At 40.4% G+C, this 16,672-nt stretch overlaps 1 protein-coding gene across 2 annotated transcripts in view; it reads right to left on the bottom strand.

Moving 5' to 3' along the window:
- The window catches only part of inpp5a (inositol polyphosphate-5-phosphatase A), a 162,992-nt gene that overhangs the window by 43,391 nt on the left and 102,929 nt on the right, over positions 1 to 16,672 (bottom strand). For both annotated transcript variants that reach the window (XM_032541127.1, XM_032541128.1), the window contains exons 7-9: positions 14,924 to 14,976; positions 13,597 to 13,716; positions 433 to 517 (exon numbers count right to left, since the gene is read on the bottom strand). In XM_032541127.1, coding sequence (XP_032397018.1) covers positions 433 to 517; positions 13,597 to 13,716; positions 14,924 to 14,976 — 258 coding nt within the window. The remainder of the gene's footprint in view (positions 1 to 432; positions 518 to 13,596; positions 13,717 to 14,923; positions 14,977 to 16,672) is intronic.

Here is a 16,672-nt window from a genome sequence, read left to right on the forward strand (position 1 = left end):
GAGGAGAAGAAGGAGGAAGAAAGAGGGGAGGGAGGGAGGGCGCAGGAGAGGAAGGGAGAGAGAAAGAGCAGTGAATGGCACCGTAACTTAACAATGCACTTGGAGGCTCAGTTGGCAAACACAGCTGGGCCAGCAACAGTGAAGCGTTTAATGAGTCATAACTCTAGAGAGACAGTGGGCTTCTAAAACACTTTTACTATATTGCAGTCTCTCTCCCAACCACACACACACACACACACACACACACACACACACACACACACACACACACACAACACAAACACACACACACACACACACACACACACACACACACACACACACACACACACACACACACTTTATATTACTATAAGTTTGATAGCTTAACCACAAATCTATATTGTATATTATGGCACAAATGTCCCCATATCGTAATACAAAAAGACTCACCTCAATGACCTGCTTTGAGTCCAACCTGAAGTTAAAGTCCCCAAAGACAAAATATGGCAACTTCTCATGCCGCTGGTCCGTGATCCTGAAACACATTAAAACCATTTGTTTTAAACAACCACTTTAAGCCCTGTGATGGGTGCTGGCAGGTCGGGCAACTGAAAACCACCGATCCTCTTAATCCCAAATTCTAAAAATACATTCTAATTAACAAAAAGGACCCTGTCGTTCTTGACCAACATCACCACAAGTTGCCAAAGCTGTTATTTGATGATTCCCATGACCTCAGGGTATTTAGCTAACGAGGGCCACAGCACCACCTGGTGGTCTGAACACTTCAATTAGAAGATATTTACCTTAACAGAGCGGGACGAGGACTTGGTTTGGGAAAGCTTTTCGACAACTTTTGTGATCTGACACACTCTTTTGGCACAAGAGTGTTACTAGGAGTGGGAGGACAAATCGATACAGCATGGTATCGCGATATTTTCAGTGACAACACTGTATCGATACACACGCGCCAAGTATGGATCTTTTATTATTTATGTGTTGGTCAGTTTGTCCCATTTTGCAGCAATAAAATTATAAGTAATATAACAAACAGAGAAATGTTTCTTTTTATATAAAACAGATGTTGACAAAGTTTCCTTTTGGGGACATCATTTGAAATTGGGAACAATTAGAAGTTGGAAAAAAGGTTTTAATAGTAATATATCGCAGAATATTGCAATATGTTTAAAATCACAATAGTATCGTATCGCGGCATAAGTATCGGGATGATATGGTATCGGGAGGCGTCTGGTGACCTCTAAGTGTTACGACATTCATGACTAACCACAGAGTACACAGGGTGGATGTGAGGATGGGGCAGATAGAGAAAATGACAGACCCATGTAATGCAAATTTTCAGGAACAACGGAAGGATTTGAAGACGAAGACGAAGACGTAGACGAAGACGAAGACGAAGAAGAAGAAGACATACCCCAAGCAGAAATTAATTTTTTTCCCCTCTGTTGTTACTCTGTTGTACTTTTTCTATTGTCTTTTGTACACACATTACACACAGGCCTGAAACACACACATACCCAGGACATGTACATGCACTAATTGAGAGCAGGAGCTCTGGATGGTTTATAGGTGAGGAGGAAATATAGGTGTTTCAATTGTTTGTAACCTTGTAAAAAAAAAAATATTCTGGACTTACTGGTCATTATTATAACTATACTATCGTAGTATTACTGTATTTCAAAGTACAAGTATTTCATTTATATTGCCTAAACTCAGAGGAGTAGTTTTGTTGGGTATTCTTTATTTTTCCAAGTAGTTTTTAAAATCAGTAATTCAAAACGTATTTGACTACGTTTTGAGTACTTTGTTACATTACAAATCCCATCCTTTAATATGTAAAAAAAATAAAAATAAAACACTACAGTGTACAGCATCTAGGCTGCCTTCCAGGCCCCCAGTCTTTCTGTAGGAGAACCACTACAGTGACCAATCAGCATCTAGGCTGCCTACCAGGCCCCCAGTCTTTCTGTAGGAGAACCACTACAGTGACCAATCAGCATCTAGTCTTCCTACCAGGCCCCCAGTCTTTCTGTAGAGAACCACTACAGTGACCAATCAGCATCTAGGCTGCCTACCAGGCCCCCAGTCTTTCTGTAGGAGAACCACTACAGTGACCAATCAGCATCTAGGCTGCCTACCAGGCCCCCAGTTCTTCTGTAGGAGAACCACTACAGGGACCAATCAGCATCTAGTCTTCCTACCAGGCCACAAGTCTTTATGTAGGAGACTGAGAACGAGATGGAGGTGGATCAGGAAAGCAACAACAGTTCCGGTTTCCCCTTGTCCTGTTTTCACTACATGGGAGAAATCCCCCCCGCCCTGTTTTACAGTTGTAATTTTTTTGTTGTAACTACAGTAAGTAACCTTTACTTAAAGTACATTTTAAATTAACTACTCATTACTTTTACTTGAGTATTTTTTCAGATAGGTAATTTCACTTGTACTTGAGTAAATTTTAATCTTTATATTTATTATGAAGGGGGGGGGGGTTAGTTTATTTATTATTTTATCTCAATATTTTATTAGTTTTTCCACCACTGCCTAATATTACAAATCACAAATTTGCCCTAACAGGGTTTACAGCACCCTCTGTCTATTAACCCTCGATTGGATAAGGAAAACCACAACTATTGGCCTTCAGGACACCATGTGTTATGCAAATCTAGTGATATGTTTAACATGTTTGCAATGTCCTACCTGCACTATACAAACGAATGAGAGACAGAAACAGCTCAGAGACTGTCTTTCGCAGGGATTCAAGTAACAACATTTCAGATCAAACCGTTTGTTCTCAGCTGACACCACAGTTAAATTAATACGTTTTGATTATTTCCTTTGATAATCTGCTTTAACGGCAAATAAAAGTCACTTTACCAAATTGATCAAAGGCCGAGTGAACCAGCCCCAACCCCGAAGAGATGAATGCGGCAGATCTTCCCTATGTTGGTCCTGTACCCAGCGGTGACATGGTGGCAGCTGCCTGGGAGAAAGGTAACTTTCTACTGACTGTATATTTGTTGGAGGGCTTATATATATTTTTTAAGGATTAATTTTTGGGGCATTTTAGGCCTTTATTTCTATAGGACAGCTTAGACATGAAAGGGGTTAGAGTGGGGGAATGACATGCAGCAAAGGGAGTAAGCCCCTTTATGGGCACCCGCTCTACCAGGTGAGCTAACTGGGGGGGGGGACATGTGTCTTTTGATACCTCACAATGGAGTTACAACCCGGCACATTTTATTGTCCCTTGTCTCAAATGTTTTTAATGTACTATATGCATTTTTTTAAACCTGAGAGTACAGTATCAGAGGATTCATAGAGTTTAGATCATCTCTGTCATGGACAACTTCCAAATCTCCGGATCCTCACCCCAGCGCCAGCATCACAGTGCTTAAAAAAAAAAAATGCACCTAAGCGACATATAATTAACTCCTAAGCCTCATCACCTACTTTAACGTTGCTCGTCTACGGAGCAGAGATAGGAAATTAAGGGGGACGTAGCGCAGCCTCTTGTGTAATTAGTGATTCAGATGCTTGGCTCGCTATCTCCACTAACTGTGCGGATAAATCTCAACGCGGACTTCCCAGGCTCAGATAACAATATATTTATGGGGCCGTAAAGAGAGAAGAAGCCTCTTCTTAGTGGTGGGTCTCGGCTCTGGCCTGCTGTCGTAAAGCATGTCCACTTCTTCTCTATGAGGCAGAGAGAGGGAATGGCAGGGAGGCGAAGGTGACTGGAGTAAAAAAAAATGCAGGGAACGCAGCTAATACATTAAATAGAGAGTATGTGACTTTGACATCACATTATATCAAACAGAAACTACATCGTCTTTCTTCATCGTCCTTTCACGAGGGGTTAAAAGAAAGATGGGGGCCAGCATTTAGAATTTCATCCCCAAAATAAAAACTGAAATGTTTCACAATAGGATTGATGTAATTATGAAAGACTTCAAAATGAATTCTAACATTTATATCATATGTCATATATGGATAAAATGGATCCTTCTTAAGTGTGGTTGCAATTTGGGCTGCAACTAACCTTTAATCAATCACTTTTCTCAAGTGATTAAATGTTTGGTCGATAAAATATCATTGAAAAAACTTTGACAACTACAAATTGCTTGTTTGTTTATTCAGTTACTGTCTGCTCTACTAATACTAAAAGGCCTCTTGTTCGATGGCAGTAGCGTTAACCATTATTGGAAAAGCAAATGACTGATGACATGGTGGTTTCTTAAAAAGCTTAAGAGGTGCGGCCAAATAGAAACAAAGAGATGTGATGCTCGGGTTGTGTGTGCAAGAGAAATGTTTGTGCCTTGATAGAGACTCAAAAACAGACTGGAAGGTGTGTGTGCGGACGTTTATACGCTCTAACACTAACTGGGACTGATGTCATTAATGACCTTACATCCTGGTGCTAAGAGACTCAGCTCTATTCAAACAGGGTTAGTGGTCAGTTTATCCTATTGGCTCGAGTGGAGGGCAGTAAAATGTCTGTAGACGAGCGTCAATGCGATTGTTACAGCCGTGGGAACTCCTGTATTCCATGCGCTAATAGAGAACTAACCACATCTGCTGCTGTGAATGAAGAAAATAAGCAAAAGTAAATCTAATAAAATCCAAACTGGGGTTTCATGTGCAGATCAGATGATAACACATAAACAATCTCCCTGATAGGTCTTCCTCCTCTGTCGCCTGGAGCTTTATCCCGCTAACAGCCATGTCTAATACCCGCGGCCTGGCTGTTTTGTCTGCTGCTCCAAGGTATCAGCCACAGGTCAGAAGGTAACACTCTGTTTACACGATCATTTCCTAAAGCACTCATGGTGACCCGCTGGTGTGAAAGTTGACTTTTTTTCTTGGCCTTTGTGGGGGGGTGGACGAAGAATTGCAACATTAGCTACAGCTACTGGGCGTGAAAAGAGCCTGAGGGTGGGGGGTCCCGAGCTTGGGGGGCCCGCTTCGCTGACCCTCACCCTGCGGCGGGGGCCCCATTAGCCTCGTCATCACAGTTCATTCAAGCAAACTGTACCAGTGTCAGTGACATTCTCCCACAAAGACGCACTCCTTTACACAGTCTATAAACATGCTTCTGCGGGCCAATTCATCGCGCAGTGACACCCCTGAAAGAGGCTCTTCACAAGGGCCGTTCTCATTGAGGTATGGGCTGGGGCCTTCGTCAGGCCTTCCTAGGGGCCACAAAGACAGGGGTCAGACGCTAATTTATAACATGGCCCCTGACTCTGCTCCCAGGCTCCTTAAACCACCAGCACAAAGCAACCACAGCACATTCTCTCATTCTGATTCGACTTTTCTCTCACACACAAACATGTCATAGAAGTGAACAAACACGCAAAAAAAAAAAGGAACCCACCTGTGCACAAAAAATGCTCTTGTACCACACACACGGACAGCATCTAAATATCACAGATAACACTCAATAACAGGTAAAAAACCTGCCTGCTTATAAATCCTTCAGCCACGCATCAGCTTCAATCCCTCACTGACTTCTCGCCAGATTACACGCTGTGAGTGACAGCTGAACTGAGCCACAATAGACAGTCTATATGAGATTATGAGGGTGCAACGGGGGGCCATGTCATGATCATAATGACAAGATGACTTACCATAAGTTGGCCGTTCAGATTCGACTTTGCACACAATAGCTGTGCTGAGCGCAGTCACCCATTGTAAGTAAATGTTGAGAATTTGGGAGAATGTTAACATTGTGAAGAATGTGCAGGGTGACGTCTTTCTGAATGGGCCAGTGATGGCCCCTGGCGGGACCTTTGACACTGCAGGACAGCCTTTCCCTCGTCTCCCCTGTTAGCACCACAGCTCCACAGTAACGCCCACCCCACCAAGGAACACCATGCAGGGAAGATAGGGTGCTGTGGGGGTGCAAGGATGTTGCTGCGGTCACACAGAGGTTAACAATTAAGTCGACTTGAGCCAACAGCACTGTCAACACAAAAGACACCTTTGAGAAAAGGTGAAGCCAACTTTTGAGCTAATGTGAGGAGCAGACAAGACAACTTTCTCTAACTGTCAGTAAGAGGCGGCTGTTGAATCCTGTCTAAAAGGGCATGGAGGTCTACAATTGGTTGAACTGAATACCAGACCAACTTTACCCCCAGGATGTCTGGGGGCCCCAAATTCCCTTTGTGTCACTGTTTGTTGGTAATAATTTGTTAATTTGTTGCACAATTTGTACCACTAAGGTACAAAATCAACTGGGTCCTGTATCATTACGTAATGTTGTTAATGCCAATGCACACTAGAAAATTTGATCCAGTGATTCGTTGCAAGGTGGTGGGCCAGACCATCTGAAAACCTGTGCAGTCTTTGAACGGAGCCTTAGTTGGGGGCCCTGTGCCAAAATCTCGTTGTACAGTAACAGCTTTGTTATTCCTAGGTTTATTGTGCCAACATGTTGCTTTTTTTTTCCTGAATAGCATCTCATCAAACTATCATGAACTGTCGTACAGACCCAGAGTCAGGTAGTGTTTGTTTCTGGGTCTCAGTGCAAACTATACGGAGCCTGTCATATTGTAGATAATACTTGATAAGAACAGGGACACAATAGTGGCAAACAGCAAAACTTGGGTCCTCAAACTATTTACATTTGGCCATGCCTGTGTTTGCTGATAAAACACATGAGGTAAGTAAGACTAAAGCCGTCTTTCCATTACATGGGACTTGTTGTCTTGTTGTTTATCTATAATAAATCTATAATAAAATGAAATAAAATGAAAATTCTAAATGAAGAGATACTGGTGGCAAAGCTGTACCCGACAAATCTCTGAATGGTCCATGTCTAGCTATAAAAAGTATAAAATGGGGGGAAGGGGACATTCATAGTTCCTTGTAGGTGCTGAGAGATTTCTCCATGTCTAACCCCCAGTGTGTGTGTGTGTGTGTGTGTGTGTGTGTGTGTGTGTGTGTGGTGTGTGTGTGTGTGTGTGTGGTGTGTAATAAACAGGTCCACCATGATCGGAGACAGTGGGGAAGATTAACCTCTGCTCCTGCAGGCCTCCCAGGGTGAGAAGGCAGTTTAGAGTCACACACACTCTCACACACACACACACACACACACACACACTCTCCACACACACACACACACACCACACACACACACACCACACACACCACACACACACCACACACACACACACACACACACACACACACACACACACACACACACACACACACACAACACACACACACACACACACAAAACACACACACAGCCTTGTTATACAATATGATTGGAATATAGCTGCTTATTGCAGCTTTTCATTTGGAATGGACACAAACATTAGACATCCACACACACAAGCTACTCTGGTTAATGCATTCATTCTGGCTTTATGGAGGATCTCCCTGTGATTATCCAGTCCTCCCTCTTGCAGCTCAACATATCTATTGGCTGGAAACTAGCCGGCCTTTCTCTGCTCTTTCAGCCTGTTGTTCTGGGAAAAGCCTAAAGGGAAACATTTAGATTGGAGGGCTCTTTGAGACGCTCTGACAGTTGACTGATGACCGTCCATAAAATGACAAAGCAACGCTGTGTGGTGGCCAGTGCGGCCCACTGCCTCCCCATGGGAAACTAATTGCTTTGAATTGTTAACGGCAACATTATTTTTCTGCCAATCATTGCTTTTCAATGCCCCGAAAATGAGCATGAAACAAGTCTTTTCAGCGAACAAAACAGTTAAATGTCCCCAATGTTGATCAAATTAACTTCAACACTCTGACAATGGACTATATTTGTGTGAAAATAATGGCATGTCACAAAAGACGCCTTTATGCCAGGATTTCACAGTTGTAATGTAAAACTGTTCTCCCCTGAACCGGACCAGCCACTCTGAATGGGGGTTGGAAAAAAGAAACAAACTCCAATACACAAAAGGGTTTTTTTCGGAAAAGGGGAAAAAAAAAAACTGTTGATTTTATCTCATGCAATCATTTCACAGGCTCATTTGGCAGACATGGTAATCATCCTCCAGAGCATCACTTTCATTATCAGCTGTGTCGCACATAAATAAAGAAATAGGCAGATTTCTATTACTGCAAACACCTTTCTGGCATTCTGTCCCTTAATATAGCACTTTAGAATTATTCCTTATATTTAATAAAATGTCCAAAGAAATGGTTCTAAAAAAAAAAAACAGAAAGCTAAAATGTGACATTACATTGTGTGCACACCAAAACCATTAAACCTTGGTGCAATTATGAAACAATGATTCTCCACATCAAGGCGTAGCTGAGTCAACAAGGTAAATAATGCTTGATGCAGCCCCCAAGCACATGTTTGCATTTTCAAAGGACAGGAAAACAAGCAGGGGATGCATTTCAAGCAGAGCTTTGCTTTGCTCTCTTGGAAGTGGCCCACACATCAACGCAGGCTATAGAGCAGTGCTTTTTTGATGTGACTCAATAGTGAGGCCTGGCTGGCTAAACGCTGTTCCTTCTCAGCATTGTTCCCCCGAGGCCTTGAAGCACTTTGGAGATAAACACCGTTTAGCAGTTAAAAGGGCCACAGAGGAAAAGGCTTATCAGATGTCTTCTCAATGGGCCGTGAGCTGCATTATTAGGCCTGGGCCTCAGATAAGGTGGAGGCTCAAGTTTTGAAGCCCCGGCAGCAGAACTGTGTCCCCTGCACCGCCGCTGTGTGATCAGGCTCCTGTTCTGGCTGGCTTATGGAACTCAGCTGGTGATGTGTTCGGCCCACCTCCCCTCCTCTCCCATCCCGCGATGAGAGATTAGAGCTCAGAGAGGGAGAGAGCAGAGAGAAGAGGGAAGAGGGAAGGGGGGGGGGGTGGCTTTAGATATTCCCCCTGTCCCTTTTCCTGCTCTGCTTTCTGGGGGTAGGAGTCAGAGTTAGGACAATGGCCAAAAAGATGGTTCCCAACCAGCCGCTGAATGGGAACACTGTTGGTGGTAGCGCTTCATTCAAAGCCCGGCCCGGGCACATTGTCCTCCCAGATCGGCGGAGGAGAATGGAGTTTGCTGGTGGCTGCCAAAAGGTTAGCAGCCTCTGTGAAAGGACCAGCCCATTATTCACTGCCCTTTACAGAGCCCAAGCACCCTTTGTGCTCCTCCTCCCTTCCCTCTGCACCACCAGCTTTTTCTCACTCCGGTGCTCCGGATCTGAGCCCGACGGATTCCCCCAAAGTGAGCGACTGAGGCGCGATGCCACCACTAACCCACCCGTGTACCCCTAGCAAGGAATACCCCCCCACACCACCACCACCACCTTGCTTCACACCACTTACCCCTCATCCCCACCCCTGTCAAAAAAGAACCTTTAAATGATATGGCCCAGAAGTAACAACAAGGTTACCATTCACAACACAAGGGGATTTAGAAAGAGGGAGCGTGGAAACTGCCACTCAGCCAACACAATTTCTATTCAATCCCTCAGCCACCCAGCGAAAACCTCAGAGACTGCGCTATTTAGGTGTGTTTACAAGGGAAGGGGAAATAAATCGACTGAAAAAGCATGATGAAAGCAGAGGAAATACAATGAAAACACTTAAATGTAAGCAGCAACAGAGGTCGTTTTGAAAAGCTGCCATATTCTTTCAATACTCCAGCTTCCCTGTCCATTAAAAGCAGAGCATTCTTAGATCAAATCACGAATGAAGTACAGGTAAAATATGCCCTCGTTGAGAATACTTTAAAAAGTGCCTCATGATTCATGCACATCAGAAAGCCTGGTGATAATGTATGCCACTCATATATGCATGTAGTTATTCAAAGTGGAGGCGTCAGGGAGCCATGCCATACATTCTGATGTCATCGGAATGGGAGGTCACCTGCTGCGAGGCTTTTATTCTGTTAGCGTGACCAGGTATAGAGCAGGGTTTGCACCGGGCACTCTCTCATTCTGCTCCACTGCAAATGGATATCCCATAAATCACATTAGCGTGGCCAATGAATGGATAACCTGGCCTGTTTGTATAGACGCTTGCCTTACTCAGTGCAGAGTGAGGAAATCATTACGATTACTATTAAGATTCCTAGAGCCTATGCCAGCATAATTAAAAATGCTAAATTTATTCTAAGGGCTGATCCACTTGGGAGCACAAATTCCAATGGAAATGGAATTACAATCTGCCTGTTAGATTATAATAATAAATTCGTACTGAATTGGCTATCTACAGCACACTTTATTTAAATTGTTTATAATTTCTAGTGTACAAAGTTGACAAACAGACTTGGGGGGGGGGTGAGAGCTCACAGAGTGCCCAAAATGGAAAAGCTGCCTCCTCTGGGGAGCATGAATGTCCTTAGTAAATGTCAAGGCTGTAAAATTAGGATTTATGTTTTGGGAAGCCATATTATCCATAGTAAATCTCATGTAAATCAAACCCATTTCAAGACACTTCTTCATTACCCAATTTTCATTTTTGAAGGAAAATTATGGTCCAAAAAGGTTATGGTCCACAAAACCATCCCTTTTAATATCATGGCAATGAAGTATTTTATCTAGTATTTTTTTTCATACAGTATATACTGTATATTGGACCAAAGGGTTGGACAGACCCATGTCCCAGACGGACAATCAACAAATACTTCCAGCAGTTTTCCTGCCGGTAGTTGGATATAAAAAAAACAGTATGAATGTAGGATTAGACACACACACACACACACACAACACACACACACACACACAACACACACACACACACACACACACACACACACACACACACACACACACACACACACACACACACACACACACACACACACACACACACACACACACACACACCAGGAAATGCTGAAAAGTAAGAAGGAATTAGAGAGAGGGACAGAAAAAGAACAGATAAAAAAAGAAGAGAGTTGGGAGTTCACAGACCGTGTAGTGAGTAAGACCCCCTACTTTTACAGACAGATGTAATCCAACTGGTCTAGGCGGAAATCTTTTCCGCTGTCCCTCTCCGGCTCAGTCTCACTCTAAGCCTCCATCACAACATCAGTACAGGTCTTGCCAAGCCAGACAGGACTGGGAACTGTGGATAGCATACACTACACTTTTCTACATGTGCAATTCCTATTCTTAAACATTGTAAAAAAAAAAAAAAGAATAAGAAAAAAGAAAAGAAAATTATTGTTTTTAAACAGACACAGAGACTATGTAAGGTTTTCAATCCAGAAATGATTGTGAAAACTGGTGATATAATGTGATTCTCAATGTAGGGATAAATCATAAAATAAGATAAATGATTGCAATGTTGGAAAACCAGCAGCCAATCAGGAACACAGCAGTATGTACGTCATTTGGACACTTTACATTCAGGTCCTTGCACTCTTTTTGCACTAAAAATCTTAATCAAATGAAAAAGAAATTCAGTAAAAAAAAAGTAAAATAAAAAATGTTTTAAAAAAATTCAAAAATAAGTAGACACGGGGAGTGAGGCAATGACTTATTGTTTAGCTGAAGAGTTTGCAAAGACTGACAATATGAATGATGTGTTAAGCAAGAATGTCAAAATTAATGAATCTGTGTTTATTAAGGGAACTGATGAAAAAGAAATTATTGAGATCGTTAACAAATTTAAGAGTAAAAAGTCCACCGACTGGAATGGTATTGACATGTTCATGGTCAAAAGTATTATTGGCTGTGTTGCCAAACCTCTAACGCATGTATGTAATCAATCTCTAAAAACTGGAGTCTTTCCAGATAAAATGAAAATGGCAAAGGTGATACCAATATACAAGGCTGGTGAAAAACATACACTATCAAACTATAGACCTGTTTCACTGCTCTCCCAATTCTCAAAAATATTAGAAAAAATATTTTCTACAAGGATTGATAGCTTCATTACTAAACATAATATTCTCTGTGATCAGCAATATGGTTTCAGGGCTAATAGGACAACTTCACATGCAATTATACAATTTGTAGAAGAAATAACAACAGCAATAGAACAAAACAAATATGCAGTGGGGATATTCTTGGATCTTAAGAAGGCATTTGATACAGTAGACCACAATTTACTGATCATGAAATTACGCAAATATGGAATTAGGGGGACTGCACTTTCATGGTTAAATAGCTACTTACAGAACAGAAACACAATATGTTGAATTGCAAAACCATAAATCCAAAGATAAAGAAAATCACCTGTGGGGTCCCCCAGGGGTCCAGTGTTGGGGCCATTGTTGTTAACTTGTATATAAATAATATATGGGAGGTGTCAAAAACACTGACAACCATTTTATTTGCTGATGATACTAATTTAATCTGTTCTGGGGAAAATTGGAACAACTCTTGGATTCAGCAGAAAATGAATAAAAAAGATGAAGAGCTGGTTTTATGCTAATAAACTAACACTAAACTTAAGTAAAACTAAATTTATAATTTTGGTAATCGTAAACACATTACACAAAAAAACTTATGATAAATGATATTGAAATTGAAAGAGTAAAAGAACTTAAATTTGGGCGTCATAATCGACGAAAATTATGTTGGAAGCACATATACGCTATATTAATGGTAAAATATCTAAATCAATTGCTATACTGTATAAAACCAATTATTAAACCAGCGCTCATTATATATGCTGTATTGTTCCTCATACTTCCATACATTACTTATGTTTGGAGATATGGGGAAACACTTTACAAAACCAACACTGAACCTATATTCATTCTTCAAAAGAGAGCCTTAAGAATTGTAAATAAAACCACTTATAGAGCACACAACTAATCCACTGTTATTAAATTAAAAGCACTAAAATTCAGAGATATTGTTGACTTTAAAACTGCACAAATTATGTCACAAAATAAATAATCATCAGCTGTCAAACAGTGTCCAAGGGTTGTTCCAAATAAGAGAGAGCAAACATAATTTAAGAGGAATATTTGTATATAAAACAAAACCTATAAGAACGAATGCTAAATATCACTGCATCTCAACTAAAGGAGGTTACTTTATGGAAACGCTGCAGTGAAGAGATGAAATCATCTATAACAATGAGTAATTTCAAGAGATTATTTAAAATGAATATATTAAAGGGATACGAAAAGGACTTGAAGTGATGGTATTGTAGTAGACTGTATGGTTTCTTGGCATTTATATGCTGGTATGTCTATAATTAATATATTAAATATATATAATAAAAAAGAGGGTTATAAGTGTTTGTGTATGTATGCATCTGTGTCTAGGATGTGTAAATAATAATGTGTAAATAACTGAAGAATAAGATTTACTAAAGGATAAAGTAGAGAAAGGGGTCGGACTTGATAAGTTGTTTATCAACTTCTTCCTACTCCTTTTGAACATGGAAAATTTTTGTGCGTTTGAATGACTTTCAATATTGGAAGACTGTGCTAAAAAGTACATGACCTTATTTATCTGTCATTTAATTATATATGTATGCAGGAATGCATGTATATAAATCTTTATTTTTAATGTTGTTGTTTTTTTTTTATGTTCAAATAAACTATTAAACTAAACTAAAAAAACTAAACTAACTTATGGTCTCATCTCAATGAGAAGAAAATGGTGTTCAAGAATGGGAAACAAATGGAAAAGCTAAGAGAGAAACAGGAGGGGGTGTCCGGCATGTACAGTACCTGTCTAAGACGTAGCCCAGCGCCTTCTGCCTGGTCCCGGAGTAGACAGAGGGGCTCTTCTCCCACGCTACCAAGTTGGAGGCATCATGGAAGAGGTGGATGTTGACCAGATCAAATGCACTGGGAGGAAAAGAACACCTTCGTCAACCGCAGCATCAGAAATGCCCACTCAACAACATGTGAAGTTTCATATGCAACGCACAATAACAAAAGAATTGCCGGTTTTTATTTTTTAAGAAATGAATCAACTGCATTAAGACTTTTAACGTAGTAATCAGAGGCAACGTAAGCACTGATAAAAAGCTCAGTGTACTTTTAATAAGGTTTTGGAATCAAACTCTAATCCTCAGAGAGAGAGAGAGACATTTGTGATTAAATGTAGTACAGTAACAAGGATATATTTTTGTCATTGCCTACACATTATCTTTTCCTGATGATATTTAAAAAAAAAAAACACATACACACCCTTCTTGTAAGGGGGAAAAACAAGTGCTATCCAACCCAGGCCCACTAACACTACACATTAGCGCAGATATCACTACAGTACATAAAAACACTAATCTGCTTTATTTCAGTTTGTCCTGTCAAGGAAGAGCAAGACAGTGGACGTACAGTGATGAACACCTCCCTGCTGATCCTATCAATCGGTTTTGTTAGTGTTGTGTATGGCAGGGTGACCCAGAGGAATTGGCCTTATCTCAAGGGGGGTTTATTCGGCAGTGACATCCTGAACAAATGAATACACGCGTGGCTTAGGCTATCTCTGGCCATCCCATCTCTGATCTGATCTCCCTATTCTTCACCAGCCTCTTTCTCTACGGCTCTTGTCAAACGTCATGCCTCTAGTTAATGCATACAGTTTCAGCTCTTTAGTTTTCATGTCATCTTCTTATTAGATTACAATCCCCCCCCCCCTCCTCTCCCAATCCCCTGCTCTGCACATGGAAGCCAGCGTTTGTATTCATGCCGTACAGGTTCAATTGCATGTCATGTTTGTAGTCATCTGTCATATGCAACCGCTTGACTAACGCGGTTACATCTAATCAAATCCCTGCGCTCTTCTGTGGCACACTGTCCAGAGAGGGTTCAGCTATGGAACTCACTCTGTCTCTCTCGGTGTGTGCGCCGTCTATGACCACCACCACACCTTCACACAGCCCACTGGGGCTACATATTACATAAAAAGGAAAAAAAGAAAGAAAAAAGGAAAAAAAAAGAAGCCGGACATGACTGACATGGTTAGATACATCTCTAATCAGGATGATACAGTGGTGATGATTCAGGGTTGAACAGAGATGAGGTGGGATGTGTCACTGTAGGGACTCACCAGTCAGCCAGGGCCCATCGAGTTCTAATGAATCCCTTTCTGGACCACTTGCACTGCGGAGACGGAGAGACTCAGTTTAGCACGACATTGGTAGAATGGGACATTAGTAAGGATTCAGGCGACACAAAAGACAGCTAGAATGTGGATTGTCTCCACTGTCAAGTAAAAATGTCCATCATCTTGGAGCACAATTTTTCCATTTTGAACTGTTCGGTTCCATTTTCATTCTAAAAATGTACTCTTGTGCTGAATTATGAGGGCTTCCATTGAATAAAACTATTGGAAGATTTAAGATTCAATACTCAATTGCCATGCAACAAAGTTGCTAGGACGTTGGCGCAGTGTGCTCATAGCACTCAGCGTTCATAGCAAGACATTCAATAACCATTTCCACCCCCCCCCCCAAAAAAAACGTTATTGATGGATAGATACAGATTCAAATCAATATACAGCTGACTAATAATCTATTAACAAATTTAACATTAGCAGTGGTGGAAAAATAAATGAGTACTTAAGTGTACGTTTGAGGCAGTTGTACTTCCTTAATTAAATACATTTGATGCTACTTTATACTTAACTATATTTCAGAGGGTTTTATTGCACCTTTTACTCCATGGCATTTAAAGTATCTGACAGATATATTAATATTAAGCCAAAATATAATTTACATAATAGCACTCAAAAAAGGGCCATGCTGCATAATAAGTACCTTTACTTCAAAAAACATATAGTATATTGTGCTTACAAAGTAACACCTTGAGTAACTAAAGTAGTATTTCTACCACTTTATGTTTGTCAATTGACTTTATTGCCCGGCAACTATTTTCATAACTGATTAGGTGTTGATGTTATTTTTCCAGGTTCTCATAGGGAAGATATGCTGCTTTCTTTTATGTAATATGTAAAAAGTAAATGAAATATCTATCTCATGTTTTAGACAGCTAGTTGCACAAAATGTGATGACATTAAGTTGGTGAGTAATATTTTTAGTGTTTCTGACATTTTATGGACCAAAAGAATTACAAAATAAATCACCACATGAATCGCCAATGAATAATCATTAGTTGCAGAAGTATTCATATAACTTTTATTATTAACTTAACTTAACTTATAACTTTAACTATTAACTTCAGTGAAAATAGAAATACCATAGGCTATAAAAACTCCCTTAACAAGTACGCGTCCTGCATTGAAAATGCTACTAAGTAAAAATATAGTAGTAAAGAATAATCCGCAAAATATAAGTACCAAATGTACTTTTAATGCAAAAATACTAGTGTTAAATTATTAATACATTACACAATTGGATAATAATGTTGTAATGTGCTGTCAATTTTAGATTCTAATACATACACTACTGGTAAGTAAGGTAATAGCAAGAGCGATTTTATAAGGTCGTCATAGGTTTTGTTAGTAAAATCATAAACTGAAAAGTAGTTAATAACTATATAAATGTAGTGTCATAAGTGTTTTTCTCTGACATGTATAGTGAAAATAAGTATGAAGTAGCATAACATGGAAATACTCAAGTTAAGTACGTAAAAATTGCACTTAAGTAAAGCACTAAATATACCATGATATTTCCACCGGTGATACTATGTAGACAGGACGTTTATTTGTATAAATCCAGCTGACAAAAGAATGTACACTGTACATGTAGGCTACAAAGACCATTTCAAAAATTAGTTTTATAATTTCTCATGAGTTCCTTTGCAAGATGTCTGATAAATACTGCAGACACCTGTACCT

The sequence above is a fragment of the Etheostoma spectabile genome, chromosome 17 (assembly GCF_008692095.1).
Source record: "Etheostoma spectabile isolate EspeVRDwgs_2016 chromosome 17, UIUC_Espe_1.0, whole genome shotgun sequence".
Classification (NCBI taxonomy): domain Eukaryota; kingdom Metazoa; phylum Chordata; class Actinopteri; order Perciformes; family Percidae; genus Etheostoma; species Etheostoma spectabile.